The sequence below is a fragment of the Phyllostomus hastatus genome, unplaced genomic scaffold (assembly GCF_019186645.2).
Source record: "Phyllostomus hastatus isolate PE091 unplaced genomic scaffold, TTU_PhHast_1.1 phas_contig_283, whole genome shotgun sequence".
Taxonomy (NCBI): Eukaryota; Metazoa; Chordata; class Mammalia; order Chiroptera; family Phyllostomidae; genus Phyllostomus; species Phyllostomus hastatus.
The window spans coordinates 2022453-2045314 of record NW_025333833.1 but is presented as its reverse complement, the minus strand read 5'-3'; the positions used below and the strand labels follow the sequence as shown (position 1 = coordinate 2045314).

At 63.6% G+C, this 22862-nt stretch overlaps 1 protein-coding gene across 3 annotated transcripts in view; it reads left to right on the top strand.

Annotated features, from left to right (window-relative positions):
• ILDR2 (immunoglobulin like domain containing receptor 2) overlaps positions 1-22862 on the top strand; it is a 48214-nt gene that overhangs the window by 23094 nt on the left and 2258 nt on the right. The window contains exons 4-8 of one of the 3 annotated variants that reach the window (XM_045838835.1): positions 6672-6728; positions 9134-9280; positions 10646-10822; positions 18541-18654; positions 21969-22185. In XM_045838835.1, coding sequence (XP_045694791.1) covers positions 6672-6728; positions 9134-9280; positions 10646-10822; positions 18541-18654; positions 21969-22185 — 712 coding nt within the window. The remainder of the gene's footprint in view (positions 1-6671; positions 6729-9133; positions 9281-10645; positions 10823-18540; positions 18655-21968; positions 22186-22862) is intronic. The other 2 variants (XM_045838836.1, XM_045838837.1) reach the window with 2 other exon arrangements.

Sequence of the window (22862 nt, the reverse complement as noted above, 5' to 3'; positions counted from 1 at the left end):
CCGTGTGGGCTCCTCCGCGCCCGGGTTGTTACGAGAACGGATGGGGTCTTGCGGCGGCGGCCTGTCTCCCCGGCCCGCGTGCCCAGCCCCCAGGCGCGCGGCGGAGCGTTCCGCCTCCCCCGCGCTGCGGCGCTGCCTCAGCCGCCTCACTTGTTGCTCACCGAGGTGGGAGGAAACTGGCCTTCAATTAGCGCGCATTCCGGCAGCCTTGGTTACCGTGGTGACGAGCCCGCTGGAGCCGCTGGGTCAGCCGCCAGCCTCATTGTGGTCGGTGGACCCGGGGGGCAGACGCTGGAGGCCTGTGTGTGCGCATGGGAGAGGGGGTGTCACCGAGAAATCGGCTCAGCCCTGCACAGAAAGAATGGCGGCCCTTGGAAGCCGCTCAGGGGACAGCCACCCCTTTTTTCTCCCAAGCCAGCTGCCGCTATTCAGGGTGCAGGTTTGCGTTCTCACGGAGAGAGGGGACTGGCCCTGGAGGCCGGACAGCCCCCGGCACTAGGGGTGTGTTCTCCCTGTCTTCCCCCAGTGACCGCAGGGGCTTTGTTGGCTGAGGAAGTAGCCATTCTTGGCATCTTTGTATCTAAGGTGCCCGCACCAGCCTGAGGTTGGAACCCAGCCTGGGGAGCCCAGGAAATACCCCCCCCCACCCTGCAGAACCGCAGCCAGCATCTCAGCTTCCTCCTCCCTGTTCCTCCCTGAGCCCCACCCTGTTCCTCCTCAGCTCGGGGGCAGATCAGGCTGTCCTCTGCGTTTCATCCCCGGCCACCAGGAGCTGTTACATTACTGATAACATTTTACACCTCCACTCGCCAAGGGCAGGGGGCGGGGTCGCCGCCGCACTTTGCAAAGGCAGAGACTCTGCGCTCGGTTTTCGTCACTGTGTATCAGTTTGTGGGGCGAGGATGCCGCAGGCGCATTGGAGGGGCGCTCGCTGCAGAGACCCGGAGATGAGGAAGCAGCTGCTGCACGTGCCTCAGTGAAGGACGACCCGGGCTTGACGGGGAGCGAGGTACTGGGGGGGAGGGGATGCAGGAATGGGGTGAGCAGATCCAGGTTCTGTTCTCCGTTTGGTGGCGAGTCAGCTGGGAGGACCTGGGTCAGATTCGTAACCTCTCCGAGCCTCGGGCTCCTGAAAGCAGACCAAACCTGACTCCAGAATTCTGTGCCAATAGAAGTCAGCGGTTTGAGCCAGCCTCACAATCGCTGCCCCAAAGCCCGAAGAGTGTCTATTAGCGCTTAACTGCAGACGGGCTCAGAGTGCTCCGTCCTCTGACGGAGAGAACCCGGCGTCGGAACTACTCACGTGGTTTAAAGCGAACTGAAACGCGAAGGACACAAAGAGCAGGAAGACATGCAGGAAAGGCTCAGACACAGTTTATCAATATGTACCCAGAAGGGGGGGTGCTGGCGCCCCCTTGGTGATGGGGAGTCAGACCCTCTGATGGACCGTATGGTTGCCAGGGGAATACAGAACAAAAACAGGGACCGGTGTGCCCTGGGGAAGTTTCTAATCTATTTGAAATTCCAAATAGCCGTAGAAGCAAGTTCACGCTTGCAAGGCCGGAGAAAGGCACCCACTCTCCTCGGACACCTAGAAAAGACACAATTGTGCCCTGGCTGGTGTAGCGCGGTGGAGGCGCGCGGCCGGCCAGATGCCGGCCGGAAGCCAGCACAGCCCACGGGGTGGGGGGGCGGGTGTTCACTGCAGGAAACACTGCAAGGGCCGGAGCGGTGGAGGGGGTCCCACCTCCGGGGCTGCCGAGGACACCAGGCTGCGAACGCAGGTCCTGTCCCGGAGGGTCCCCGTCCCTGCGTGAAGGTGCACCCTGCGGGCGTGTCTGGTGGCCCTCTGAGCGGGGCGGACACTCTTTCCCCGGGCAGCCACCGGCCCAGGCCAGAGTCTCGGAGGCTGTGTGTGGTGTAGATCTGAACAAGGCAGGACAGTCGGGCGAGGGTGCGCCGTGCTTTCAGGGAAGAAGGGGAGTCAGTCCTGCCTTGGGGGGCCTGGCCCACCACGAAGGGAGTCCTAGAACCTCGGGGAAATGTCGCCCGGACGGGGTTTGCTGGGCTCGGGGCAGCGCCAACACTGGGTCTTTGCGGGGGAAGGCCCGGGACCAGAGGCACCCGAGGTCACCCATGCGGGAAAGGCCGGTGAGAGCGAGCACTGCTTTGGGCAGGAGGAACGTGCGGGGCCTCAGTTAGGTCTGGGGACAAAACGCGAACGGCTGACAGTGAGTTCTTGCACTCACACGGCCGGACACGGGCCCGGGCTAGCCCGGGGCCTCTCGAGTGTGGGGGTCCCGTCCTGTCCCCCGCCCCTGGCCTGTGCCTGGCGCAACACACACGTCTTTGTTGGTCGAATGAACGAAGGAAGGATGAGCGAATGAACTGGAGACACCCCAGAAGCAGCGGTTCCGAGGAGTACGAACACGATAGGCAGGGGGGAGAACTTCAAGGGGGCCCCTGCCGTAGGGGGCGGTGGAGGGACGGCGTGTAAGTTGTCCCGTCCGCAGTGCGTGCTGCTGCCCTGACCGTCCAAGCCAAGGCCTGCGGACACTCTGGGCTGCGACGCGTGTGACACTTCGGTGTGAAACGGGCACCCCCATGAGCTCGCACTAACGGCTGGTACGCCTGCGTCGTCCAGCTGATTCACGGGGAAGTTTCTCAGCAGTGCTGGGTCCCGCCAGGGCCGGGAAGACTGAGTGCCGCAGGAACACTGCGTTTGTTACTAACAGTCCGAACTACGAAGAGAGGAAGCGGGGCCGTCTGCTGGCGCGGCCTGTCTTCAGCCCTTTCTCAGACATTCCAGTGATGCGGGACCGCCGCTCTGGCGCGGGCGCCGGAGGGACGGGCGTGAGTCCCGGGGCTGGCCGAGCGCTGCTGAAAGCGGGCGGGTGTCTGCTCTGAAGGTTGGGGTGCTCCCCGGGCGGGGCTTCCGTGGGCGTGACCGGTCAGGACAGGAAGGAAGGAGCGAGCATTTCCACCGGCCATGGCGTTTCTCCGGAATCGCCAGGCAACGAGACGGAAGCAGAATGCTTTTCCGAAACGCGGGGTCCAAGCGGAAACCCACGCTTTAAGGTGCCTTTAGTCCAGGGGAATGTGAGTCACAGTGTCAAAGCCGGAGACTTGCACTCTGTCCACCGTGGGCCTGATGGGGCGGCCCTGTCCACTCTCCCCAAACTCTGACTGGTCTGGACTCCAAAGACCTTTGCCCTTCCCCTCTGGACTGTGAGAGTGTATCCCGTGGCCAGTGGGGGCCAGCCACACCAGTGCACCGTGGGAAACCGGGGCGTCTTCTGAAACGGCTGTTGGCTGCGGCTTCCGGGAGAGTGAGAAGTTTGACGTCCACCTTTCTGTTGGAGTGACAAGCTTTGTGAGTCCCCTGTCTGCATTCCTGACACTGCCTTTCCTTATTTTAGTCTTTTCAATTACAGATGTAAAAAAAAAATCTAAAACATGAAAGCCCCTTTGGCATGCTTTTCCCGTGCCCCTTCCGGCTCCCTGGAGTAGGAGCAGCCAGCAGGGTGGGGGGTGATGCTGTCAGGCCGGGACCCCGGTGTCCGGGGCTGATGTGCCGGGTGCAGAAGCAGGATCAGAAGACCGTGGCGGTCACCAAAGAGCCTGCGGAGGAATCCGGCTTTCATGTTTTATGCGTGCTTGGCGGTGCGTGATCTTGGGGCTGCAGGTGGCCCCAGACCCAGTTTGTATGGCTCGCCTGGCGTTCTTTAAAAGCCTTGAATCAGTCGCGAACATTCAGACATCAGGATGTTTCACATAAAAAGTCTGGGGTCTGGTCAACCCTGAAGGCACATTCGTCTGGGACCACAGCTGGCCAGACGTGGGTAGTGGCAGCCGCTCCAGACGCGTAATCTGCCGTTTGCCACGCCCCCAGGCTGCGTGCCTCCCTTACGTGTCCCTTACGTTTGCATGCCCTGCTGGTCCCTACAGACGGAGAGCTGCCTTTGCGACTCCAGTCGCTGCGTATCAGATTTGAGAACCAAAAGTGTCCTCGGCAGGGTCCCCCACACTGAGAGTAAAAAGGGGCGCTGGGAATAATCACCCCAGGACGAGCAGCGTCGTAAGCCAGGACTGTCCCCGACAAACCCAGCCGAATGGTCTCCCCGCGTACAGCCCACTTCTTTGGCCCGGGAGAGCGCTGAGGCCTGGGAAGGGGACGCGGTTTGCCTGGAGTAATCACCGTGGAAATGCCGGGCAGCGCCGCGCCCAGCCCCCGAGCCCCGCCCGCCGCTCTCTCCAATACGCCACGCTCCGTAGGCCGCGTCTGAGCGCTGTTCCCCCTTGACTGTCTGGGTTCTTCCAGTTAATAACTCTCACGGCCAGTTTCCTGCGGGAACGCACGGACCGGCAGCGTGCACCGTCGATACTGTCTCCGTTGTGAGTGTAATTAATGAGCTGGGCCGTCTCACGTCCACAGAGGCTTCAGCGCTGGCAGGCTTGAGAACCAGAGAGTAGAAGCAAGAGAAACTTCTTCTTTACTAGGTACAGTAAGAGATATCCTTAGAAGTGCTGATTGTCCAGGGTTTTTGTTTTTTCTTTAAGTGTGGGATGACTGGCTTGCTAAAAACACTGTGTATTGATTTCCTGATCATGGGCTCTTGGCTGGAGATTAGTATTAATTATGCCTTTAAGAGAGGCCCAGGATCCCAAGTTCCCAAATCCTTAGCCAGCCGTCGATTGCTTTGCTGACTTTCCAAGAGACGTTTGTGCAGAGAACGCCCCAGGTGAGGCCAATGGATGCTCTCCGTCGCTGCCCTGACTTCAGCCCCAAACCCCAGTCTGGCCTCCCATCCTGGAAAACTGGACCAGACGCCTGTGAGCTCCGCTGAGCCTCTCGTGAAGTCTCAGGCTGAGGCCCACCCTGGGGATGCCTTTCCCAGCGCCTCCCGTGGCTCTCATGCCCCCCCCGCCCCCTGCCCAGACCTTGCGGGCGGCGGACCGTTCTGAGCACATCGACCGCACCCGACAGACTGGAGACAGAGGGGAGCTCTTCTTGCCCCAAACCGCACCAGCGCTGGCCCGAGTCCCCCACGGCGTGCTTCCTGGCCCTTGGAACGAACTCTGGTCCTGACAAACTTTCAAATGCGGGACCGTCACCCCTGCAGGAGACGTGGCCGGGACGCATTTACTTCACTGGCCTTGGAGAGTCGGGGAGAACCGAGAAAAAGCAGAGGGAGCAAAAACCCCTTTCCCCGAGTCCCTAGCACCTTGCCCTGGTCCAGCATCACCCCCCCCACACAATGATGGCCTGGGCCTGCTCCCCTTTCTACGACCCACTCCAGAGCTGCTTTTCGGCGGGGGGCACAGGGGGAGCTTGAGAGAGGAGAGGACAGTGCCCAACCACGACCTTCCGGCCCAAAGTATAAACCACACACGCGAGTGACCTTTCCTTTACGCCCCATCCCCAGATTTCACCGGGAGTGGAATGAGCCCCCGCCCCCACACGTGTGAACCAGCCCCCAGCAGCACCGAGCTGATAGACTGAGCCTGTGAAGTGTCAGTGTCTGGGCTATATTGGTATAAGTAAGAAATATCATTCATCTCATGCTTTTTCCTCTTTCGATGCGGTTACTAGAAAACTAAGACTGCCCGTCGCCCTACTGTTCTGGAAGCATGTCACGCACACAGATGACGCAGCATTCGGGGGCCACAGGGACCCTTCGGCCAGCCCAAGGCCGGAAGGTGGCAGCTGGCTCGCCCTCTCCCACGGCGCCTGGTTTGTCCCCAAGACCGCAGTGTGGCGGAGGTGTCTGGCGCAGGCGCACGCGCACCGCCCCGCCTCCCCCCCCGCCAGGGCCCTGACACTCCCCGTGATGGGAGAACGGGCCAAGGGCAGTCTCTATAGGCCAGGCTACTTTTGGGAGGACCAGCCTCCTTCTCCTGGGTCTTCCAGGGACCCGTTTCCCGCAGGGCTCCTTGCCAGCGGGAGCCTCGGGCCACCCGTGCTGACGCCAGGCCCTGGAGCTTCTCTGCCACGCCAGGCACGGGTCACCTGGGGCCACACAGCGCCCCCTGTGGGCGCCCTGTGGGCAAGCCCTGCCGCAGATGGGTGCACAGGGAACCGTGGAAGCCTGAAGGAGGGCAGAGGAGCGGGTGACCGTGGACGACCTAGTTTACTGTCCTTGCCTCTGGAAATTTTAACCGTCGAACGATCTCTAGGCCGTAAACAGAATCACGCAGTGAGCAAACTCCGCGTTAAAGTCTACCATGTGCTTTGTTTTTACGCGGACTCAGGGGTGTCTGGGGATGTTTGGAAACGTAGGCTGGCTGTCTGGATGCATGCGGGTTGGACTCTCCAAAACAGCGTGCAGAGAAGGAAGTGAAGTGAGTGGAGACGCTGCGTGTCGTCTGCGCCGGCGGGTTTTTCGTCCTTAAGGCGGAGATGTCCTCCTCCTGGAAACGGTTGGAGCGGAAGCTCTGTGACTGCTCCCACCCTGATGCGGGGTGCCGGGCTCACTCACAAGGCTGCCAGCGACCGGCCGGGAAGGTCATTCTCCGGGCCGAGCCCAGCTGCTGCTGCGATGGGCCCCACGTGCCACGGAGAGCGCGGGCCAGTGCCCGGCGTGGGGACGGCGCCCTCCGCGGCCAGGCTTCCGGCTGTGCTTTCCTTGCCAGTAACCTCTTTCCTTCTCTTTCCCTTCCACCTCCTCCAGGCAGGACAGGGCTGCGCGCTGACCTCTTGCCCAGCTTTGCCGTGGAGCTTATGCCAGGTACTCAGTCACCGAACCCTCCTTCTGCTTGCCCGCCGCGCTGTCCCTCCGTCTGTCTGGCTGCTGCACGCGTCACTGATTGCTCCCTTTAATTTGTTCACGCAAGTGTCTCCACCTGTCTGTGGTCTTTTCCAGGATGAATAGCCAAGCCCGCTGGGAGAGGCTTTGAGTTGTGCATCTTCCGTTATCAGACCCTAAAAGCATAATAGGAATTCGAAATGGGCTGAGACGGGGACCCAGGTCCTCCGTGCCGGGCCCTCGGGTCCTTCAGCCCCCCTCCCCGCCCACCTCGGCGTCTCGGCCGCACGCAGAGTTCTAAGCACTGTTAACCGAGTCATTACTTGTCTGCATTCCTTATGCCCCCAGTTATACGTCTGCCCATTCATTTAGCCTGCAGCCGCGTTACTCTGAACCGCCGTCTGTAACTTCAGCCATGCGCCCCTCCCTCCTTGGAGGCACGCGTCTGCACACCTGGTGTGCTCTGTGTACGATTTCAGGGCCTTCTGGGGCCCCTCAGTCCTTGCAGAGTGTCTGTGGACCATAGGTCAAGTACACTTGTCCCGAATGCACACCTCTGAAACTTTATGTAGCTTGAGTGGAACGCACCAGCCTAGACAAGCCAGCGTGAGTTTGGCGTGGCCCAGTAGTCCGTGATGGGAGGAAGCTCAGAGAGAGGTCAGAAGGAACCACGGGGGAAGGCAGAGCCAATCTCGGGGAGTGGGAATGGGTTCCGTCTTTCTGTGGAGGGTTTTGGCCCAAGGTTTAAGAGCTGACTGGTACTTAAGAGCTACAGAGAGATAGAAAACATTCCCGGCCATTGCTTTTGACTCGATTCAAGGTTTAAGAAACATCCAGAGTCTTCCTGGTTGAGCTTCACTCATTATGTTTCCAAGAATTCTTTTGGCTCTGTCCCCTTCGCTGACCAGCCCAAACACAGACACTCTTATTCACGCTGAGCCCAGGGACACAAAGAGCTGTCTCTCTGTGAGCCCCCGGCTCCAGAATTGGGCCACTTTGTACCACTCGGCCCCCCCAAATGAAAGAAACAATGTTACCTTGCATTGCTTCTTTAAATTAGACGTCACATACCCCAGTCCCAAGAAGGAGTTACTGTATTTTTTGAATCTGGCCCCGGCTGCCGGGAATCCCCTCCCTGTGACTGGAGAACCCTTTCATGGGTTACAATGTTCGTGCGAGGTCACCAGCCACTGTTTTCTCCTTGACCGCCAGGCCCACAGCTCACCCCGTGCGCAGGGCTCCCTGTGTCTCGGGGTACACGCTGTGACTGTGTTGCTTCTAAGAGCCAGGCCAGAGCCCTCCGCCATCCATTGTCCTCGGCACGACGCTCCCCGGCCACCCTCGCGGGCACGAGTTCTTCTCAGCCCCTCTCCGCAGAGCGCGAGACCGGGTCAGGGTGAGCGCATTTCAGGCGGCTGCCCGAGGAGGCACATTCGGGAAACAGGAGCTATTTTCTCTGAGGAAATTACGTTCTCGGCGAAGGCCCCTAACTTCACCCTCATCACAAAACCCTTTATATAACAAAAATGTCACCGAATGTCCTTTCCACGGAAGGAAAATTGAATAACCCAACTTAGGAAAAACAGCCGGTACTTAAAGTCCATTGCAGAGGGCTTTTTGGTGGGTGATTTTCCATCAGAATGAATGGCTCTAATCTTGTAGCTGTTAAGGGAGATCGGAGGTCCCTGTGGTCTCCCAGCCGCCCCCCCCCCCCCCGAGGGAGTGGGGGGGCCCTACAGCGAGGGGTGGGGACAGCATCTTCTCTGTTGAAAACCCCCGTCTCTCCTCGTCTCTCAGCGCCGTTTGCAGGGCAAGGACACGCCCTGACGCTGAGGTCAGGGCAGACACTGCAGGGGCCGTGGGCAGGGAAACAGACGACACCTAAGGACCCCGACCACCTAGATGTGTTCTGATTTAGGCCAGGTGGACATGGAGACGTTCTCCTCAGGACTTACACACTTCTAGGGACAAGATTAACGAGACTCCCCAAAATATGCGGCCGCAGAACCCACCACCTCATAGCTCAGCAAACAAAGTCCCCTCCCTCCCGGGCACGAGTCTTTCCACCCTTGTCCCATGCTTGTGCCGACACTGTGGTCAACACGGTAAATCCTTTCCCCTGGAGGGGTCCCTGAAACCCCTCCCTGTGGGCCTGGGCTGGTCACTGCGCGTTCTCCGTAGGACCGAGGCCAGGTGACGTCCCTCTTCTTGGCGGAAGTACACATCTCGGTCCCCGAGGGTCCCCGGCATTTGGGGGCTCAGTGCTGGCTGACGAGGCGCCTTCCTCCCCAGGCCCCCCCGCCCCCGCCGCTCCTGCCTGTTCGCGGGGAGACGCCAGCGCGCATGCCCGTCCGTCCTGACACGGCTTTCCCTGTGCGTCCTTCCAGAGTGGGTGTTCGTGGGCCTGGTGATCCTGGGAGTCTTCCTCTTCTTCGTCCTGGTGGGCATCTGCTGGTGCCAGTGCTGCCCGCACAGCTGCTGCTGCTACGTGCGCTGCCCGTGCTGCCCCGACTCCTGCTGCTGCCCGCAGGCCTGTGAGTACCGGGCCTCCTGCGCCCCCTTCCCTCCCGCCCCAGTGTCACTCACTCCAGACCCCGCCCCCCGCCGGGAGCCCCGCCTCCCAGAGCTGACCGTCTTCATTTCCCATTCGCCACCATTCACCTCTCCATGCTTCTTGTCCACGCCTGTCACCGGCTTTCGGAGTGCTCGTTGACACTGACGACGACAGGAAGGGCAGGTTCAGGATGGCGAGGTTGCGGGTGAGGCCTTTGCCCTCTCCCCGGGGCGTTCAAACCCGAGGGAGCCGCCTCCGGTCATGCCCCCCAGGCAGAGCGTGCAGGCCGCCGCGGTGGGCACCACCCGGCCGCGGATGGGGTTCATTCGCTCCCACGCCAAAACGGTGCGTGCGCGGAGGGACCAGTCCTCCTTCGGGGAGTCCCGAGCTCACGTGACCGGCCACGCCCAGGTGGGCATGGAGCTAGGAGCCCGGCCAGCCCCTGTAGGAGAGCCAGAGCGTGCATGTTTAGCGCCCCCAGGGGTAAAGCGCTTTCCGGAGGAGTCGGGGCTCTGCTCTGCTCTCGAGCTCACGGCGGGGCCTGCGCGAGGCGCCCCCTGCTCGCCCCGCCTCTCTGGAAGAGGCCCCGCTCCCCTGCAGGCAGCCGGGGCAGCCCCGGCAGAGGCCGCCTACAGGCGGTGCGGCTGGGAGTGGGCCGCCGTCACAGCTCCCAGTGCCGCCTGATGTTGCTGACGCGGTTGCCAGGCACTGAACACCGTAATTCTGATGTTGTCGCCTCCCGAGAAGGCGACGGAGCTGGAGGAGTCCCAGGGAGCGGGGGAGAATGCGTCTGCGAGGTGATTCAGTCCTGGGAGAACACACCCACGGGCGGACACGTCACATGCACAGGGCGCACACACGCAAACACAAGCCCACACACGCACACGTTCACACGCGCCCACACATGTACACACAAGCGCACGTACAAACACACCCACACGTGCACACACACAACACAGGCACATGTGCACACGTGCCCACGTGTGCGCGCACCAGCACAGGCATACATACCCATGTGTGCATGCACATGAAACAGGCACACACACATGTGCCCCCGCACAAAGTGCAGGCACGGCACACACTCACACATGGGTACATGCTACATGCAGACACACGTGTGTACCCACACATAAGCACACAGCGCACACAAATGCACACAGAAGCATGCACATGGGTGCGTGTGCGCACACAGACATGTGTGAGCGCCCACACACACGAGCACAGGCACACACACAGGCACACACACGCCCAGGAGCTCCCTGAAGCGCACCCTCAGGGGTGCGTGGCGTGCGGGTCGTGAGGGCGGGGCCGTGTAATCTCTCTCGCTCTTCCTCTCCCTCCACAGTGTACGCAGCAGGGAAAGCAGCCAAGGCCGGGTACCCTCCCTCAGTCTCCCGCATCCCCGGCCCCTACTCCATCCCCCCCGTCCCCCTGGGAGGAGCCCCCTCACCGGGCATGCTGATGGACAAGCCGCACCCACCTCCCCTGGCTCCAAGTGGCCCCACTGGAGGAAGCCGCAGTGGTAAATGTGGCCCCGGACCGCCCTGCCCCCGCCCTCCCCAGCTCACACGCTGGTCCCTAGCTGAAGACAGCCATGAGCTCAGGGACGCCCCTTTGGGGACGGTTGTCTCCTCTCTAGAAGTCAGTAAACCGTGTCCTCATCCCTGCCCAAGGCTCGGGGCTGACGGGCACCGAGAGGAGCACTCGGAAGCATGGGACGTGGCCTGCGTCCTGCGTCCTGGCAGAGCGGTCCAGGCAGGGGCAGAGGATGGACCTTTGTTAGGACAACTAGCTGCTAACGAGCACGGGACTGGGGGAGTCTGGGAGAGCAAGCTCCAGTGGTCCCTCCGTCTTCAGGGAAGAGGTGGGGCCCCAGCTGGGCCTGGAGGAATGGGAGGATTGGCCGAGCTGAGCTGAGCGGGGGCACGGAGCACCCCCCCCCTGGAGGCAGCGGGGCGGGAGCCAGAGCTGGGGGAGCACGCCGTGTGGGTCGGACGGTGTCTGGCTCGTGTGTCTGGCTCTGCTGTACGGCGGAGCCTCAAATCCCCCTCCCCAAGAAGAGCTGGGGCTTGGCACAGTGGCAGGTGACAGTCACGGCATGTGACAGTCACGGCATGTGACAGTCACGGCAGGCAGCGTCCTGAGTGGGGAGGTGACAGGCTGACGAGGCAGGTGGTCCGTGGGACAGAGTGGAGGGGGACCCCTGGCTGAGATGTGACTGAAGTTGTTTGGGGGGACATGGGAGCCTCTGAACGGAGGGAGACACTGGGCGCTGAAACCAGTGGGCAGCCAGACAGACGGACACTTGGAGAGAGGGGACAACTTTGGGGGACGGAGGGGAGGGGACTTCGAGACGCGCCAAGGTGTCCCGCGGTGTGTGAGATACCCAGAGGCGAACTCACTGGGAAGGCGCCCCCTTCAGGACGCAGGCAATTGGGGTTGCTGGTCGGGGCGGCGGGGCATTCAAGCGTCACCTTCCTGGAGGTGCCCAGACAGGGTCACAGGGTCGTCGGGTTGGAACCGTGGGGAGTAGCGGAGTTAGGTGACCTTCACGTCCCGAGATGTGGATGGGCCACCGGGGTGCGGAGAATGGATGTTTCTGCCCTGGGGGTACCCGGCCCGGCCGGTTCTCTGAACCCTCGGTGCCACCCGTGGCGGGGGTGTGCGTCCTCGGGGAGCGGGTGGCACCTGTGCGGTTTCTCTCCCTGGAGCTGGCGTAGAATATCCCCCCGCCCCCGAGGCCGGGAGGGGGCCCCAGACCGAGGAGTGAGAGCTGAACCACGGAGCTGCAGAGACTGGACCACAAGCCCGCATCCCCCGAGGACGGGAGGAGCTGGAGGGACGCTGGCGGGACCGGCTCTGCCCTGTCCTCTGCCTCCCTTCTCCCCAGGCTGTGTCCTCCTTCCCCCAGGACCCCCGTCCTCTTTAGTCAGGGGGCCTCGTCACAACATGGTTCCTCCCCCACCAGGGGCGGCGGACCCTCCCCACTGCTGGCCCCCGCCTCTCCCAGCACCCGCTCGCTGCAGGCCGTCCTCGGGCCCACCCGGCCGCACCGACCAGCTGCAGTGAGGAGTGGCCTCGAAGCCAGGAAAACCTGTTAGTTCAGGGAGCGAGAAAGCCCAGGGCAGGCGGCCCTGGGGCCGGCCAGCAGCACAGCTCAGGCGGCCTCGCCGAAGGGCCTCCTTCCTCCCATCCCGCTCCGTCCTCCCGGGGGTTCCCGTGACCCCGGGGCCGCCGCCGCCCTCTGGGGAGAGCTCGCGCTCAGAGACAGCGGACAGACGCACATCTTCCTCCTGCTGCTTTTCTCAACCATGAGGGGACGCTTCCAGAAGCTTCCTTCCCGCTGACTCCTTGCGGTCTCACTGGCCAGAACCGAGAGCCGTGCCCCTTCCTGAACCAGGCTGGCTGGGACTGACCATGACTCGTCTCTTGGGCAGAAACGCCCATTGGCCTTGGACATGGACAAGACTCGGGGCTCGCCCTGCGGGTGAGGGAGAGAGGGTGACACACAAGCCAGTCCGCCGCGGCCAGCCCGGCCGCGTCGCCCCTCTCCGGCTCGAGGGCCAGGACAGAGTGTTCCTTACGGTCCCCCCCGGGCGCGTCCTGTCCCTGTGGTCCCACCGCCACCATCACTGACGACGCCAGCGTTCTGTGGAGGTTATTCTCTGACGCACCTGGGAGGTGGTCAGACACGTGACTCACAAAGCTGTGACTTTGGCCCACGTGGCAGTGACGCGCTCCCTCGGGGTTGGGGTGGTCACCTGGCAACGGTGAGTTCTCTGGTCCCGTCTGAACACCGTGTAGCTCGACAGGCGTCTTCAGCGAGCTGAGTGCAGGGCAGCCGGTCGGTTGATGGGCAGGGGCGGGGCGAGGGGCCCCGGCTCCTTCCTCTGCCCTTCCTCGAGGCTGGCGGAGACCCCTCTTCCCATGACAGGCGACCGCCTGCTCCTGCCCGGCTCCGGGCCCGTGCCCTCGCCCTGCCACGGCTCTGTCCGTGCTGAGTGTGCACACTGCACCCAGTTCCCACCTCACGTGCCCAGCCTTCCGTGTCTCGCGGCTCCTTCCTGTGAGCATTCAGCACCTGCTCAGCCCTGACCCGTGTGGCTCAGTGGGTCGGGCGTCATCTGGCAAACCAAAAGGTCACCGGTTCGATTCCCAGTCGGGGCGCATGCCTGGGGTGTGGGCCAGGCTCCCGGTTGAGGGCGTTAGAGGCGACCGTTGTTCAGTGTTTCTCTCTCACATCCATGTTTCTTTCCTTCCCCCTTTCCCCTCTCTCTAAAAACAAGTAAGTACAATCCTGAAAGAAAGTGCCCAAACCCCTCCCACTAAAACACAACAATTTGCAAAGACCCTGTAGTCCTCTGATGTCCCCTTTCACCTGCTCACTGCCACACTCCTTGAAGGAGCTGCAAATGTGTGGGGTCTCCGCCCACCCCCCCCCACCCCCCGCTCCCGCCCACGCCCCAGCCGACTGCCCTCTGGCTGCCACCGTCCCCACCCAGGAACCTCCTTGCTAGGTCCAACGGGCCCTGCTCAACCCTTGCCTCCGGGACTTCTCGGCACCCTCTGCCCCCCCCCCCCCCACCGCCCGCGGCCTGCTCCTGCAGGCTGCACTCCCCAACACGTCCTCCTCCTCCTCCGCACACCGCCCGGAGGCGGGCGGCCCTGTGCGGTCCACCGTCCCCTCCCTGGGACACTGTGCCGGCGCCCAGGCTGTCGCCACCGTCTGTATGCCGGTGACTCCAACCTCTCCTCCCACCCTCCGTCCCACTGTCCAGCCGCGCTCCGGGCATCGCCGCCCGGCTGTCCCACCGGCGTTTCAGACCCGACCCCTGGGGAACCGAATCCACCTGCCGCTGCAGACACCAGCTGGCCCGTGTCCCCAGGCAGTGGCTGGCGCCACCGCCCACCCACCAGCCCAAAGCAGAAGCCGGGACTCGGTCCTCCTCTCGTCCCCTCCCCCTCTCCCCTCATCTAACTGGTCGTCTGGAGCCCAGCTCCAGATACCCTCGGAGCCGCTGGCTGTCCTCCATCTCCGCGGCCACCGTCCTCGTCCCGCCGCCCCAGCTCCCCTCGGATGAAAGGTGTCCCCTCCTGCCCCGTCTTCCGCGTCTACCCCCCTTCGCTCTCCTTTGCTTTGTGACCACACCCACCATCCGTCTCACAGAAAAAAGAAAAAAGAAAAAAAATGGAGTAGGCAGGGTGGGTTTTGAGATGCCACTTTCCAAACTGACAAGGGCATGCCTCTCCCTAGACGCCTACTGTGCGCACCCGGAGAACGTGCAGATGTCCGGCGGTGCTGCTGGCGGCAGGGGGGGGCGGGTGTAGGGGGGCAGGGCGGAGAGCCGGCAGCTGTCGAGTCGCCCGCAGACGGCCGCGCTCGGCCCGGCCCGCGGGGGCACGGGGCACAGGGCACAGGGCCGTATCCGCGGGCACCTGCCTTAGGGGTGTCCTTGGCGAGTTTTACAAGTCCCCTTTGTCTGCGCTGGAGAAACTCCCTGAGAAACAGAGGAGCCTTCATGGGGCCAAAAGGACGAGCTCAAAAGCCCTTGAACAATAAGAAGTTTTAGAAAATTACACTGTGGCACACAAACAAACACCCCTGTCTTCCCTCACCGGGAAAACCGAAGTTGGCAAGGCGGATAGATTAGGAGAGGCTGGCACAGGAAGCCGCGCCCCCCAGGGGTCCCGGGCCAGGCCGCACTTGAGAAGAGGCTAAACCACCCATCCACCCTAAACTGAAACAGCGCCAGGAATTTTAAAGTCTGGACGTTGGCCAACGGTCTAGGACATTTGTTACTGAAATATTGCCGCACACCAGAGTTCTCTGATCCTCAGACGAATTACCGATAGAAGTCAACCAGGCACCACTCTGTCTGTTTTTCAAACCAAGAGAAAAGTGACGAAGGCCTGTACATTCCCCGGCAGGAACCTACGGTCCAGCGGCGGGGGTGCCGGGGGCGCGTACGTGAGGGTAACGCAAGTCAAGACTGCAGAGCGGCGTTTGACCGAGCCGTGCTCCGGTGTCGGCGCAGAGGAAGGAAGGTTCCTCTGCCCCGAGGGGCGAGAGGGGCCTGCTGGTGTTCCGTTTGCTCCCCAGCACGTCGGGGACCCGGCCAGTCTGACAGAACTCCTTGCAGGGGGTGGGGGGGCGCCGCGCAGTGGGGCCGAGAGCTGAGGATTATAAAACCCAACACGTTTCAGGGGGGCGTCGCCGGGCCTTCCAGCTCCGGGACCCAGGGGGTGCCGCCTCCGAGGCCTCGAGATCAGCCCCTTGCCTCTGTCCTTCTCTGACAAGTGGCGGGGACTCGGGTGTCTGAAGTCATGGGCCTGTGCGGCCGAGCCGTCGAAGTGGAAGGCCCCTCAGGGAGTCCCCTGCGCAGCCAGGGCCGGCGGGACAAACCGCCGTCTGAGGCTGCAGACGGTGCCTGTGACTTTTCGGGGACCGGAGGGCCTGCGCCTACATCGTCCAGTCTGTCGCGTGGCGAGGGGGGGGATTCGTTACAATGGCGCAGAACCGTCTGAGCTCCCGTCCAAGCTGCTGCTGACCGAGAGGTTTGCAGCTGTTGCTCAGGGTGGCGGCCACCTCTGACCACCAGGGGGCAGTCGGTGCATCAACCTGTCCCTCAGGGTGACCTGCCACCCACCCCATCTCGGTAGTTATTACGGACGGTTTGTCGCAACGGCGCTTCACGTATTAGGAACACCTGGGGATAAAGCCGCGGCTACAGGGAGTTTGGCCCCCTCCCGGGAGGCTACAAGCATGCTCTGCATAGGAAATCATCATCGTAGTAATAATAATAATAATAGTAATAATAATAATAATAATAATGCACAACATCCCGAACCCTTGTGCTCCCTCAGGCTCCCCACCAAGCCCTCTCCTTCCTGGTCAGACCGGCCGCCACCTGCACGGCCTGCCCTGCCTCGCTGTGTAATCGCTTGTGATGCAGTTCCTGCTCCTGGTTTCCTTTCCATGCGTTCGTCCCTCCCTGCTCCCCTGCCTCCCTCCCTCCCTCTCTCCCACAAACACGCCTGTTTCGAATGTCGGCCACGTGTCAGGTGCCGTGCTGGGCGCTGGGGGCGCAGCGGTCAACACAGAACTGGCCCCCGTTCCCGGGCGTCCACCGTCTAGAGAAGGAAACTCATCGGAAAATGCTCTTTCTGGAGAGCGCAGTGGCCCCCCTCCGCCCCAGGCTGCGGTTCCGCTCCACAGACACCACGCCCTGCTGTGTGTGTGTCAAGCAAGGGCCCAGGGTGTCTGGGTCCCCCGCCCCCCAGAATGATGATTCCTGTCCTTCAAGAGCCTGCGGGAAGATTACGCACTTGCACAAACAACTTGAGCCAGAATACGTCAAGGGCCGTGACAGAAGCCCACACGGAGTGATTTGTGAGTCAGGAGAGAGGCGGAGCGGAGACAGAACGTCTCCGGCGACGGACAGCGAAGCCCTTCAGAGGAGCTGGCATTGGCGCTGCCGCCGCCAACAGTGACAAAGAACTCAGACGGTGCCGCCGAGTCGGACTTGGTCGTCTTCTCTCCTTCGAGAGGTTGTTCCAAGGGTGGGGAGTGATAGAAGCCCTTTGCAGGCCCGACGACAGAGTCCTCGAGGGGTCGCCACTGACTTGGGTCACCCAGTGGCCTGCCCGGGGGATGGGCCCGGCCCCGCGCCCCAGCCCTGTGTCCCACCGTCACGCGGAGCTGCGGCGGCGGCGCGGACCGCAGCCCCGTGGGGGTAACGGCGCATCCGTCGAACTGCCCGTGCAGAGGCGGGAGGCCGCGTGGCTCGGTGAATAAAGTCGTTTCTGCTAATGGTCGCCTCTGGAAAGGATTTCGGACGTCACCTGGGGGTGGTGGGGGGAGGTGCTTAAGGGCATGTGCTGAGATTCGTTCTTTTTTATAAGTAACGCCGCGGTTCGAGAGGAGCGTGGACTGCCCGGCGTGCTCCCACGTAGGAACCAGGCGCGTGGGGGCGTCCCTCCGTCCTCTGTGCCAGGGCTGCGGAATGTTCTCTCGTAATCTTCCACGTCCGTGGTGCATGCGGGAGGCTTTGTCCACGGCCGGGGCGGCGCGGCCAGAGAGCCGGGGCCGGGCAGCCCTGTGGTTGCTCTGCGCGTCCGCCTCGCGGTGGGGACAGGGGTGTTGGAGTCGGGTCAGCTGCCCCCGGCTCTTGGTGCAGTCCCGATGGGAGATGACAGGGAGACAGGACCACACCCCAGGCTGCAGCGCCCTCGCCACCCGCCGCAGGCCCCTTCCTCTGCGTCTGTCCTCCCCACGGTGACCCGAGGCCCGGGACAGGCCAGCCGTCCAGTCGGGTCCACTTGCCGCACCCAGAGAGCACCCAGCACATGGTCAGTGCCCCAGATGTCATCTGTCACCATTGTTGTCCTGCGCCCATCCCCCGTCCTCCCTCGTCCCCCCCTCCTCCCCTGTCTCCTGCCGCGGGGGCCGGTGCGGGGACCCGACCGATGCTTACGTGCCGCCGCGGGGCCCCGACAGCCCGGGTCCCTGACGGTCTGAGGGACGGGGGGGGGGGGCGGGGATTCTCTGGGGGGCTTTCATGTTGCTGTTTAGTGAGCCCTGAAAATAACTCCTGCCCGCGACCCCGTAGCGGCCGGCCGGATCGCTCGCGCCTAAATCGCGGTGGCGGCGCTCCCTCCCCTAACAGGAGGGAAGGAGAGAAGGAAGCCCCCCTGGGTGACCCTGCTGGGCTCCCCGCCGACGCTTACACAGCCCGTGGCCTGATCCTGCCCCGCTAGCTCCCACGCACCCCCGCTCACGGAGCCCGCACCCGCCCCCCGGGCCACTGGAGGTGTCCGGGCCCCCTCGGTCGAGGCCCCCGAGGCTGAGGGGTCCGTGTCGTAGATGCAGGTGCCCCCGAGGGGCGCTCGGTAAGACGGCGACCCGGGTCCTCGGCCCGGAGGGCACCGTTTTTCTGGTGTGTGTACGTCAGCGGAGCATCCTGGGGTCCGAGGGGACGCTCTTGAAGTGGGGCTGCTTGGGGGGGGAGGAAGACGGGAAGCAGGGGTCAAGGGTCGACTAAAAACGCCCCACGATGGGACTCGGTCGGTGACCCGCCGGGCCTCCGTTCCACCGCGGGGCAGAGGGCACCCCCGGGTGGGAGCGCGGTCCCGGCTCCTGGGCGGCCGTCCGCGTGGGAACCGTGTTCTCCGCTTGTGCCGTACCCCAGGGCCCCCGACCCCCGGCATGGCCGGCTCACCGCCTTGTCCTTCCCCCGACAGTCCGCAAAGGCTACCGGATCCAGGCCGACAAGGAGCGGGACTCCATGAAGGTGCTGTACTACGTGGAGAAGGAGCTGGCGCAGTTCGACCCCGCCCGGAGGCTGCGCGGCCGCTGTGAGCACCGTGTCCGCGGGGTCTGGGGGCCTGCTGTGCGGGGACTCGCAGCTAAAGGGGGCGCGGGGCCGGGGGGGGGGGCGGCACTGACTCACTGAAGGCGGGCCGCTTTAGGCGCCCAGGGTCAGAACCCTGAGGCCTCCCTGAAGAGGGTCAGTGGCTTCCGGTGTGCAGGAGGGAGGGACAAAGGGACTCTGGCGGGAAGCACGGGGCCATGGTGCCCCCCCGCCCCCGAGGTTCCCACTGGGTCTCCGAGTGGCCAGGGCAGGCTCAGCACTCCCGGGGGAGGAAGTGTCCCATTGAAACGCAGCCCAGGCCGGGTCGGACGCGGACTGGCCCGCCCCTGGCCAGGCGCGGCCGTGAGGTCGCCGTGCCTGTCCCTGTGGAACCCACGAGGGACGAGATGGGGTTCTGGGGGAAGCCGTGAGCCACAGCCCCGAGCAGCCTCGCTCAGACGAAGGACGGCAGGTTCCGCCCGCCCGGCTTGCGGTTCTAAATCCATCCTGTGGGAGCCGGGTGCACCGTGCCTCCTCCCACCTCGCGGGCTATAAAAAACCGGCTCCAGATTGGAATGTCAGGAATGCAGATGTCACCGCACTTGACAAGCTGGCGGTAGCCGTGTTGTCATGGAGCCCTGCAGGGGGACAGGGAGCTGGCCGGCGATGGCGATCGGGGAGAACGGGCCCGTGGGGGCAGCGGTGGCTCTCACGGCGCAGAGAAGAAGTTAAACTAGGAGGCGTCTCCTGTCTGAGTGGATGGAGATGGCCCAGTGGGCCCTACGGCCAGGGAATCTCTGTGTCCGGGGGGACCTTGGCGGTGGCCTGGACCGAAGATGAAGACACAGATGCCCAAGGGAACGAGACCAGAACCCAGCTCTCCCGGCCCCTGTCCCAGACCCGCTGGGCGGCCCGGCGGCTCCGTGGTGCTGTGCTCCGAGAGCACAGCCCGCCAGCTCCCGGGGCTGCAGGGCGCTGGAGCCGGCAGAGACACGCGCCTGAGTCTCCCTCCCTCGTTGCACGGAGGACGGAGCGGAGGGAGGTGCAGGGGCGTCGCCAGTGCCGGGACTGGGCGCCCACGCCAGGACTGCAGCCCCGTCTCCTGGAACCGGCTAGTTGTCATGACGACAACGGCACAGAGATGAGGCAGGGCAGAGCTCCCCGGACTTGGAGAGGGCCTATTTCTGAAGAGCAGAGCAGCCCCGGGGGGGTGGGCACAGAAGTGGGACAGTCACGAGGACCTCATCCCAGAGTGGACCTCATCCCAGAGTGGACCTCCTGGGGTCAGGCTGCAATGAGAGAGGGACCCATTCTGTAAGAAGTGCGGGTTCCAGGGTCAGGCCGACGGGCTCGCTGGTCCGTGAGACCCCCAATGCCTCACCCCCTGTGATTAGGGGTTGCTCTTGGGATGAGTTTAGTCTGGGGTCCCAGCGCACCCACATCCCGCCTGCCGTTCCAGTACGTAAATTTTACTGGCGCACAGCCAAGCCAATCCACATACACGAGTGTGTTCTCTGTGACTCCGTCCAGGCGACAGGGGCAGAGCGGAACGGTCGTGACAGTGCTGCCGGCAGATCCTGAAATACGGGCCGTGTGGCCCCTGGCGGAGGGCGTGTGCCTGTCCCGCCCGAGACGCCCAGGGTCAGGCGGAGGTCGGTGGTCACGTTCCGTGGGGCAGGGATCCCGGAGCATGCAGCCTGGACGGCCCACCCGCGGAGCGGGGAGGCAGAGAGCCCTCGCTGTCTGGGGCACAGAACAGTCTCCACGATCCCCTGAAGTTTCGGGAGAGCCCTGAGCCAGTCGTGCGAATCTGCAGTAGCCACACGGGGCCAGACCGTGCTCACGCTCACTCGGTCATCTCCGAGTTCTCTCTGTGCGATTCCCAGGGGCTGGGCCTCGCCGGGACCACGGGAAAAGGGAGGTTCTAGGTTTTACTAACCGGGAGTTGCTGGGAAGAAAGAAAGGTTTAAAGTCAGGTGATAAAACCACGGATAACCACACCATGGGGCGTTCCTGACCGGCCCCGCGTGCCGCAGGGACCCGAGAGGAGCCGTGTCTCCTCCGTGGGCAGGGCCGCCCTCCCCTGCGGGGGCGGGAGGCAGCGAAACCCCTCCTCCACTCCTCCACGGGCCGCCGGGGACACGGAGGGAGAGCGGCAGCGGGGGGCGGGAGGGAGGCTCCGGCCCACTCGCCTTCGCGCCTCCCACCACGAGCCCGCCTCCCTCTCGCTCCGCAGCCAGACCTCGTGTGTGCTCGGTGCTGATTCCGACAACATTTGGAAGTTCTGACCGAGGGGTTTTGGAAAACACATGGCTTGAATTACATGACAAATAGAGTCACTGGATTTATTTTTTCAGGAAAATGAAACTCAATCCATCTTGAAGTTCTATAAATAAATAGGTTCTTTCCCCTTTCTTTCCAGATCCCCATTCTGGTCCTTTTCCCCCGTGTGCTTCTGCACAAGGCCCCCCGGGCCCCCTTAGGACCTGAGGAAGCTGGGAGCAGCCCACCCCCCTTGCACTTGGGGCTGGGGCCAGACCACACCTGGAGGCCGGAGGCCAGGGTGCAGCCCCCGCCCTCCTCCCCACACCTGCCAACAGCTGTCCCAGCCGCTGTGGCCACAGACACCTGGGAACAGCCCCCCGGGGGGGCAGGAGGTTCCCTCAGCCCTGGAAATGGACCTGGGGCCATTCAGAGAGGCCGTTCCAGGCTCCCGGAGGAGCTTTGCACAGGGGTGGCCGGTCGTACTTGAGGCGTGCCCATCCCCTGGCCCCGTGGACCCCCTTGCTCTCTGGGCAGGGCCACGGCTGCAGGAGGCTGGTGGGGGCGCCCCCACAGCCAGGGCAGCACCGGCCCTGGAGGCCCCGTCTCGGGACGGGGCCGACAGTAGGGAGGGGCGCTGTGATCTGGGGCTTCTGCCCGCTCCCACCCCGTGGCTTAGCGTGCCTCGGGTCACCGCGGCTGGTACAGAGTCGTGCACGGAGAAGGCAGACGTCTGAACGAGGGTGACGGTGCCCCAGGAGGCTGCGGCTGCAGCTGCGGGGAGCCCGGGCCCCGGGAAGCCCGCCCGGGGTGGGGCAGTGACGGCTGTTTCCCGAGGGCAGGGACGGAGAAGCCTCCCACTCGGTCAGCGAGGGAGCCCGGGGCTGGGGCCAGCGCCTGCCGAGCTGACGACACAAACACCACCGGTTCAGGTTCACACCCGCCCCGGGCGGGACCGGACTGGGGCCCCGCGGCGGCAGGGCCCCGGGGCTCCTGGCCTCCGCTGCCACCACGGGCATGTGGAGAGCCCTGTCCCGCCCGGTGTCGCCCCCACAGATAACAACGCCCTCTCGGAGCTCAGCTCGCTGCACGAGGAGGACGGCAGCTTCCGCCAGTCCTACCACCAGACGCGGGGCAAGCGGTTCCCAGCGTCAGGCGACCTGGAGAGCAACTCGGACTACTGGTCGAGTGTCGTGGGGGGCGGCGGCGGGGCCGCCCGGGGGCCCTCGGCCGTGGAGTACAGCAGAGAGGACCGCGACAGCTTCAGGCACAGGTGCGGGCGGCGGCGGGGGGCATCTCGGGCTGGGCGCGAGGGGCAGGCGCGGGAGGCAGGGTGGACCCAGGGCTGTTCTTGCCCGGTGGCACCTCTGCTACCCCGCCGCCACCTCCCCTTCCTATGACAACACCCCCTTCCCATGTTTAATAAGCAAGGGGGCCGCTGTGTGTAGAAGTCACCGTTCCAGGCCCTTGGAGGTGGGCACTCTGGATCCCTTAAATGAACCCTGTTGACCCCGCCCTGTCCTGGCTGTATATTGCATCCCGTGGCCTCTAAAAGTCCCCCCCAGCATCACCATCCTGTTTGATCATTTACACGGGAAAGGTTAAAGGTCAAACACATCACACGGTTGCATTTGGTGGTTGTAACTCCACAAGGCAGGCGCTGTAAGTGTCCCCATTTTAAGCTGGGAACACCGAAGCGTACAGGGAGGCCAAGGAGCTCACCCAGGGCCACGGGGCCAGCAGATGTGGGAGACCCAGTCGTGGCGCCCCTTCCGCATGGCCGCTTCCCACCAGGCAGCACCTGCTCACTCCCCTGGCCTCTGCCTTGGAGGACGGCAGACACTCCAAGACCTCTGTCCCAGACCCTCCCATGTGGGGGGTCCTCTGGCCTGCGCCCATGAGGTGGCCTGGCGGTCGGCTCGGAGGGAGGAAAAGGCCTGTCCGGGCATC